This window comes from Hyla sarda, chromosome 5 (assembly GCF_029499605.1).
Source record: "Hyla sarda isolate aHylSar1 chromosome 5, aHylSar1.hap1, whole genome shotgun sequence".
NCBI classification, from domain to species: Eukaryota; Metazoa; Chordata; class Amphibia; order Anura; family Hylidae; genus Hyla; species Hyla sarda.
In genome coordinates, this window is record NC_079193.1 from 262,641,001 (window position 1) to 262,650,404 (window position 9,404).

Consider the following 9,404-nt stretch of genomic DNA (forward strand, 5'->3'; position numbering starts at 1 on the left):
ACTTTACATTGCACGGATCCCTCAACATATGATGGTTTCAACAAACGATGGTCCGTTTGGAACGGATTACCATCGCATGTTGAGGGACCACTGTATTTTTTTTAGTTTTTCAAACAAACAAGTGAATAGCATAGGGAGTGAACATACAGACGGGTATGGAAAGGGATCTGGGCTGGGGTGGTGGGTTCACTAAGAGTATGAGTAAGTGGGAAGTTGTTTTTTTACTGACTAATGTTGGTAGGTCTGAATAAAAAACCTCTATGGAAGAGATCGTGAAATTACCTTAAAGGGGTACTCCGCCCCTAGACATCTTATCCCCTATCCAAAGGATAGGGGATAAGATGTCAGATCGCCAGGGTCCCGCTGCTGGGGACCCCCGGGATCCCCGCTGCAGCACCCCGCTATCATTACTGCGCAGAGCGAGATCGGCAATACAGGGGCCGGAGCATCGTTACGTCACGGCTCCGCCCCTCGTGACATCACGGCCCGCCCCCCGTCAATACAAGTCTATGGGAGGGGGCGAGGCAGTCGTCACGCCCCCTGCCATAGACTTGCATTAAGGGGACGGGCCGTGATGTCATGAGGGGCGGAGCCACGACGTCACGCTGCTCCGGCCCCTGTATCGCCAGTCATTACGCACAGAGCGAACTCGCTCTGTGCAGTAATGATGGCGGGGTGCCGCAGCGGCGATCCCCCGGGTCCCCAGCAGCGGGACCACGGCGGTCTAACATCTCATCCCCTATACTTTGGATAGGGGATAAGATGCCAGGGGCGGAGTACCCCTTTAAAGAATATTAATGTGTTTTAAGGCATCATTTTTTTAGGAGGTTGATAAAAAATAGCTTTTGGCCCTTTGGTTTGTGACGTCACGATCACTGGCCCCGTCATCAAACCCAGAGCAGATGTTCGCTCTGGGGCCTGATGAGAGCGGGGTGCTGCGTGCGAGATCGCGGGGGTCCCCAGCGGTGGGACCCCGAGTGACCAGGCAACTTATCCCCTATCCTTTAGATAGGGGATAAATTGTCAGCACGGTAGTACCCCTTTAAGCTAGGTTTACACTACGGAATTTCTGACCCAAATTCTGCTCAGGAATTTCGGTCGGAAATTCAGGTGCAGCAAATCCCATTGCTGTCAATGAGATTCCACTACACAGTGCACACTATGGATTTTCAACGGCGGAAATTCCACCGTCAAAAGAATGGTCTTGTTCATTCTTTAGGTGGAATCCCCTCCTTAGACATTGCTGACTATGGGGTCGGCACTGGAGATATTGTCATGTGAAAGTAGCCTAATTCTCTCTAATGTAATATTGTTTTTTAAAATGTTTAAGTATAAAGAGACTGGATAGTAACTTTTAGGTTCTGTGAGGATATTTAGTTGAAGTGAAGATATATAAAACCTAGTCATATATGCGAAATTATAAAGTGACATTTTCAAAACTTCCCAGCAACCTGTGTTTGTACTTTCTGACTTGGAGATTCAGATCTGTACACGTCCAAATATCTCCTCAGGATCCAAAATATTCATCTAGTGTAAACACTGTAATCTAGTATAAACCAGTAGTGTTGCTCGCGAATATTCGCAATTCGAATATTATTCGCGAATATCGCATATTCGCGAATTCGCGAATTTCGCGAATATAGCGCTATATATTCGTAATTACGAATATTCGTTTTTTTTTTTTTTTCTTCACAGTACACATCACAGTGATCATCCCTCTCTGCTTCCAGCTTGTGTGGTGTAAAGAAGGCTGTAATACTACTGTGTGAGACTGACGTGCGAAAATTCGCATATACGAAAATTCGCATATGCGAAACTTAGCATATACTAATTTTCGCATATACGAATTTACGCGCGTGTTAATTTTGTATATGACAATCTTCACATATGTTAATTTTCGCATACGCGAATTTTCGTATATGCGAAAATAAAGCGAGAATATAACGAATATGCGAATATTCGCGAATATATGACGAATATTCGTCCATATATTCGCGAATATTCGCGAATTCGAATATGGCCTATGCCGCTCAACACTATAAACCAGTAAATAGGCAATAAGGAGAAGGAAGAAAGAACAGCAGAGGAAGACATCTGATTGGCTCCGGGCTCTCAGAACAGATCTTACATCACACCGGGAAGAGCACACATACTCAGCATGCATGCAAAAGAAATATGCATTTACAGAAACAACGTAGCAAAGGGAAGGAGAAATACCCAAAATATAAAGGTTTTACACATTTCTGGCTGCACTGCACAGAACAGTCATCTACGGGTTTTTAAGGAAGAACTGTTTTGTTTATTATTAGTTTTGTTGCCTTTTTTGAATTATAGATATGTTTTTTTTCAGTGTACTACCCTGCCAGCACCCTAAGGGTATGTTCACACTATGGAATTCCCGTGGACAATTCCGCCGCTGAAATTGTTCCGTGCAAGGAAAGAACATGTTCATTCTTTGCATGGAAGTCCGTGAGTACTGCATAGCTGTCAATGGTGATGGCGCAGTGCCTCGCGGTCCTACCTCCGCTGTCGGCTGCCAGGCTGAATCTCCGCTCGCGGAATTCTGCAAGCGGAGATTCCGTTCACACTCTGTAGTGTGAACATGCCCTAAAGATAGTAGCAATGTATATTGCTGTAAAATGCAGACTCTTATGCTATGTTGATGCAAATTTCATATTTATTTCAGGCAGGCATTTTAACATGGCATTGTTCCCACTTATGGTTACATTTGGGAATTGTATTTTATGCAATCTGTCTGTATCAGGTCTTCGGTTTAATAACACCATGTTTGCTAAAAGGATAGAAAAAGAAAACACAAAATGCTGATAAACATCATAGACATGTAGAATAATTATACAATTATGACATTCCAGTTCTTTTGATGACTGCCAGACTAAAGGTCAGTGTACCACACACACACAGTAATTGCATATTAATAGTTAATATCCTCATTCTGTACATACGTCTGATTATGAATGTTTGGTCAACCTAGGGTGTTAAACATTTAAATGTCACACTTTGCTCATAGAATCCTGGTGCCTTGGTATAATTAGAAACAATTAACTGGCTTGCCGACTGAGGTATCTCGGCACTCAACATAAGCTCGTTTTACAACTTAATCTTCTCCATCACCTTCGTCGTGCAGAGATGTGAGGTCTGTGTCTATGTAATGTGATGGTGCTTATTGCTTCGGTAAGCGTTCCCCAGAGCACAGTGAATCAGGGAAGTGCTGAAGCAGGCTGAGCCATAGGGGTGTAACAGTATTTCTGGGAACTATCCGAGGTGCTGAAAGTCACTTCTACGTGAGCTTCCCTTCCTTTCCGATACCCTTGTGAAGGTCTTCTTTCCTCCTCAGTCTCTGGCTTCCAGGCGGATAGTAATAACCATGGTCTATTCTCCAGGTAAAACGCATTTTCATTGTGGCCTTTGCATTTCTGCTCTCCTTTTTTTAGTGCCCGGTAAAGGAATGAAGCAGCGAAAGGCAGATAACAGAGAAGAAGGGGAGTTAACCTTTTGCAGACTAGAAGCTATGAGCTCGTGATCTTCTAGACTCCCAGTGGAAGGAGGAGAGTACAGCAGAAAAACAAAAACAAGAAGCCTTTCTATATCAGGAAAAGAAAGACTGGGACTGCTGCTGAGGAAAGCTGTCTCTTGCCTGCTCACCAATGTATAGGAGTAAGTCTATCACTAGCTATATTGTGACATCATGTCCATATAATGGGGAAATGCATAAAGAAAGCAGATTATAATTAAGATCAGTTGTATCGATTAATTTTGCCCAATGCTTTATACAGAGGTGAGTTTGTCATTTAACTCTTTACATTGAGGTTACGTTATATCCAAAATAATGCAATAGGCTTAGCTGTATGCAACACCACTCATAACAATATCATTATAAGTTATACAACATGGTAACGTCAGATTTGCTACAACTATAGGTCAGCATTTTGTATCTTTGACATAAAAAGCTACACAGAAGACAGACAGGTAGTTTTATAGGTTATATTCTGAAAATTATAAATTGAGCTTGTCATTGGATAGTGACACTTCCGAAACGTAACTTTATTGAGTGAACAGGATTTAATAAGTAGGTTCCTTGAAATGGTACATGGTGGCTGATATAAAAGTAAAATAAACTGTTCTACAAAACTTAAGTGCCTTGCTGGCATTTAGTCTAATGGTTTACTGCCAGTGTTAAGTCAGTATTTTTGTTAAGTAGTATTTATCGATAATGTTAAATGAAATGACTTGGTTCCTGTAAATGTACTATCCATGGATTTCAAGGTCATAGTGAATAGTAAATGTATAATATTGTTCATTCGGCATAGATTTTAGATGAAAACAAACTGTTTACAAGTAAATGTCTTCTGGATTCTTCTGCTTTCCCAAAGTGACTATGTAATCTGTCTTATCTGGAAAACCAGATCTTTCTTACAATTACGCATAGCCATTTGTACTTACTTTTGTGAGTGTGTTCTTGCACTGCAACACAAAATTACACTTGAAATATAATACGTGCATATATGTGGCCAGATACAATACTTTTCAATACATGTTCATTGTAATTAAAAAGGAAAACACAAAAGAAATGACTACATTACATTACTACTTGCTGTCCCAAAAAGGAAATGACAGTATATGATGAGATTCTGCACTGATACTAAAAACAGGACAGGTGGATGACATTTCTTATTTTTAGAGGTTGGCACCTGTCAATTACATTACATTACAGGGGTACATTAACCCCCTAAGGACGCAGGGTTTTTCCGTTTTTTGCATTTTCATTTTTTCCTCATCACCTTCTAAAAATCATAACAATTTCAATTTTGCACATAAAATGCCATATGATGGCTTATTTTTTGCACCACCAATTCTACTTTGCAGTGACATTAGTCATTTTACCAAATAATCCATGGCGAAATGGAAAAAAAATTCATTGTGCTACAAAATTGAAGAAAAAATGCAATTTTGTAACTTTTGGGGGCTTCCGTTTCTACGCAGTGCATTGTTCGATAAAAATGACACCTTATCTTAATTGTGTAGGTCCATACGGTTAAAATGATACCCTATTTGTATAGGTTTTGATTTTGTTGTTCTTCAGAAAAAAATCATAACTACATGCAGGAAAATTTATACTTAAAAAATTCTCATCTTCTGACTCCTATAACATTTTTATTTTTCCGTGTACGGGCCGTTATGAGGACTAATTTTTTGTGCCGTAATCTGAAGTTTTTAGCAGTACCATTTGTATTGATCGGACTTTTTGATCGCTTTTTATTCATTTTTTCATGATATAAAAAGTGACCAAAAATACGCTATTTTGGAATTTTTTTGCGCGTACGCCATTGACCGTGTGGTTTAATTAATGATATATTTTTATAATTCGGATATTTCCGCACACGGTGATACCATATATGTTTATTTTTATTTACACTGGGTTTTTTTTATGGGAAAAGGGGGGTGATTAAAACTTTTATTAGGGAAGCGGATAAATTACTTTTATAAACCTTTTTTTCACTTTTTTTGCAGTGTTATAGCTCCCATAGAGCTATAACACTGCACACACTGATCTTTTACACTGTTCACTGCAAAGCCATAGATTTGCATTGATCAGTGTTATAGGCGGTCGATTCCTCAAGCCTGCATCTCAGGCTTGGAGCAATCAATCGCCGATCGGATGCGACGGAACAAGGTAAGGGGACTGCCGCTCGCGTCCTAGCTGATTGGGACATCGCGACTGAGCTGCCGGGAACTTTCTCTTTCATTTTGGACGCGGAGATCAACTTTGATCGCCGTGTCTAAAGGGTTAATAGTGCACGGCACAACGATCGGTGTTGCACGCTATTAGCCCAGGGTCCCGGCTATTATTAGCCGCCGGGACCGACCCGGTATGACGCGGTGTCACGGCATGACCCCGTTTTATTTATCGGCATCGTGCGTAGAGCGTACAGGTACGCCCTACGTCCTTAAGAGGTTAAAGGGGTACTCCGGGGGAAAACTATTTTTTTCATATCAACTGGTTCCAGAAAGTTAAACACATTTGTAAATGACTTCTGTTGAAATTTTTTTTATCCTTCCAGTACTTATCAGCTGCTGTATGCTCCAGAGGAAGTTTAGTTGTTATTTTCTGTCTGACCACAGTGCTCTCTGCTGACACCTTTGTCCATGTCAGGAACTGTCCAGAGCAGGAGAGGTTTGCTATGGGATTTGCTCTTACTCTGGACAGTTCCTGAGGAAATAAAATCTATGGAACTCATTTGGCTTTAGGAACATCTAAAAAACTACAGAAGCTACAGTAGTTGAATGATATAACAAATGTGTTGTCTTGCATGGGAATTATGTGGAAAAGTGATATGTTTTATTGCACACAGTTAATTCTGTTTAGTCTGTTCCATTGAATTTATTTTGCCTTAATTTCTGGTTTTACTTATATATAACTTTAACTTTCAAGCCTATTGGTGATTTCTTTGCCTATACAGGGGTAAATATTGCAACCTTTGATTTGAGAATCTCTAGATGTATAACTTTGACAGAAGGTTCAAACTCAATGTGAGCAAGGTTTAACCAGATGACATACCAGATGGGTAGGACCCATTATGTATGAATGTTGCATGGAGAGCTCATTGAAAATAATGCTTAACCCCTTAAGGGCTCAGGGCTTTTCCGTTCTTGCACCTTTTTTTCTTCCTTACCTTTAAAAAATCATAATTCTTTCAATTTTGCACCTAAAAATCCATATGATGGCTTATTTTTTGCGCCAGCAATTCTACTTTGTAATGAAATCAGTGATTTTACCCAAAAATCTATGGTGAAATGGAAAAAAAATCATTTTGAGACAAAAATTAAGAAAACATGCCATTTTGTAAATTTGGGGCCTTTCGTTTCTGCACAGTACATTATTCGGTAAAAATTACACCTTCTCTTTATTCTCTAGGTCCATTCAATTAAAATGATACCCTACTTATATAGGTTTGATTTTATCGTACTTCTGGAAAAAATCATAACTACATGCACGAAAATTAATACAATTAAAGTTGTCATTTTCTGACCCCTATATCTTTTTTATTTTTCCACGTACGGGGCACTATGAGAGCTCATTTTTTGCGCCGTGATCTGAAGATTTTAGCGGTACCATTATTGTATTGATCAGAATTTTTGATCGCTTTTTATTCATTTATTCATTATATAAAAAGTGACCAAAAATACACTGTTTTGGACTTTTTTTTTGCGTGTACGCCATTAACTGTACGGTTTAATTAATGATATATTTTTATAATTTGGACATTTCTGCAGGTGGCAATACCACATTTGTTTATTTTTATTTACACAGTTTTTTTTATGGGAAAAGGGGATGATTCAAACTTTTATTAGGAAAGGGGTTAAATGATCTTTAATACTTTTTTTTTTTGCAACGTTATAGGGGGCTATAATACTGCACACACTGATCTTTTACATTGATCATTGTTATCCCATAGTATAACTTTGATCAATTATAACTGATACAAGACTGAAGATGGCACTCTTGTGGTCTGGGACCTAGAATAATACGACAGGTAACTGCCTATGGGATGCGGATAACTGTGGTCTGTCACTGTAGGAGACCGGGCTCCTTGTGCCTGGGAGTCCAGGGTTGCTGGGAACCAGAAAGCCCACAGTCATATTCCAAGTAAACACATAGAAGAAACAGGTACCCACACTCACTGCTAAGCTGCTGTGACTCGACTCCTTTGGCTTCCACAGATAATCCGATGTCAGACCTGTTGCAGAGCACTCAGAGGCAACTGCCAGCGAAGTATCACGCTGATTGCGCTTTATAGAAAGGGAGCTGACTCAGGGTGTACAGGTACGCCCTGCGTCCTTAAGAGGTTAATATCCCTTGTGTGTTGTCAAGAGCAGACGACCCCCTTAGTTTCAATATAAATTGTTATTCTACTACTTTTCATCTGGACACAGTCTTTTTAGCGAAGGCTGACTTTAAAATCAAAAGCTATTTGTATCACTTCATGTATATTTGATTATGTTCTTTTAAATCTTTTCCATTTTTACACTTGATTATTTCTGTCCTAGGAGAGAAACTTGGAAAAGGATCGGAAGAAGTAAAGCTACAAAATGCCAGTAAACAGATTGTAGAAACTGTAATTTTACAAGCGGTCCAGCAAATATCTGAAGAAGACAAGAAAGAACAAAATCAACAATATAGACGTGTGGGTCAAACTCTTGCAACAAGAAGAGTCAACGCAAACCATGAAAAGAAGTAGATGATGAGCATGGCAGACCATAAAGGCTGCCAGTGTCTGAGAAGCTTGCCTTTTCCTTAGTTACAGAAGCACTTGCAGAGCAATTGTGTCCTCCAGCAAACCAAAGCAGTACTTGAATGTCAATAGCCGGACTCAGATGCAAAACATTTCTTTCTGTGTATAAGAACAACTCCCTGATGACTTTATGAAATTACTTTCATCATGAGTTCTAGATCACATGTTCTAGTTTGATATGGAGGATTTTTCTATCAAATGTCTATGTTATATTACAAACATCTTATTTTTTATCTCACCTACATGCTGCAGATAAAATGTATACACATATATATATATATATATATATATATATATATATATATATATATAGAAATATAAATTGACCCATGGTACAGTTTTTATATCCACAGCATGTCAATTTATGTTTAAGTGGCAAATCCAAACGATGTGATGCAGATTTATTTGCAAATTTGCTGGTATAGATTTTAGAGTGGAATATTAAAACATACATGGCAGATTTATGAAAACTGTCTGTATTGTCAATAACCCAACAAAGGAGAAAAAGTAGAAATCTTCAGCTCACCTCCCACTGGTCTTGCACGGATCCTCAGCCTGGCCTGGCTTGATACACATGGTAAAGAAAGAGGAAAGTCGATCCAGCAATTCCAATAAAACATCGATTTATTTGTTATTCAGCAGCATAAAATATCCCGCATGGATAGCATTCACAGCACACCACCTAGCCAGTGATACACAGCAACATGGACGTGTTTCGAGCGCATGCGCGCTCTTGATCACCATGGTGATCAAGAGCGCGCATGCGCTCGAAACGCGTCCATGTTGCTGTGTATCACTGGCTAGGTGCTGTGAATGCTATCCATGCGGGATATTTTATGCTGCTGAATAACAAATAAATCGATGTTTTATTGGAATTGCTCGATCGACTTTCCTCTTTCTTTACCAATTGTCAATAACCACCTATCACAGCACAGTTAAAAATAATGTTTACCTCTGACTAGAGGCTATGATCAGTTTTGATAGACAGTTTTCTGTCTTATATGTGCGCAATGTACTGTTTTCTGGGTATCCCAGGATTTCTTAATCCTTTGAGCCCATGATGCCAAGTTATCTTATGGTGTAGTCAACAAT

General features: G+C 39.5%; 1 protein-coding gene across 1 annotated transcript; it reads left to right on the top strand.

The window, feature by feature from the left end:
• Window positions 1–2,682: 2,682 nt before the first annotated feature.
• On the top strand, window positions 2,683–8,946 carry AKAIN1 (A-kinase anchor inhibitor 1). The gene is made up of 2 exons (XM_056518515.1): window positions 2,683–3,401; window positions 8,068–8,946. Exons 1-2 carry the CDS (start codon window positions 3,386–3,388, stop codon window positions 8,256–8,258), a joined length of 207 nt encoding a protein of 68 aa, XP_056374490.1. The 5' UTR covers window positions 2,683–3,385; the 3' UTR covers window positions 8,259–8,946.
• The last annotated feature ends 458 nt before the right edge of the window (window positions 8,947–9,404 follow it).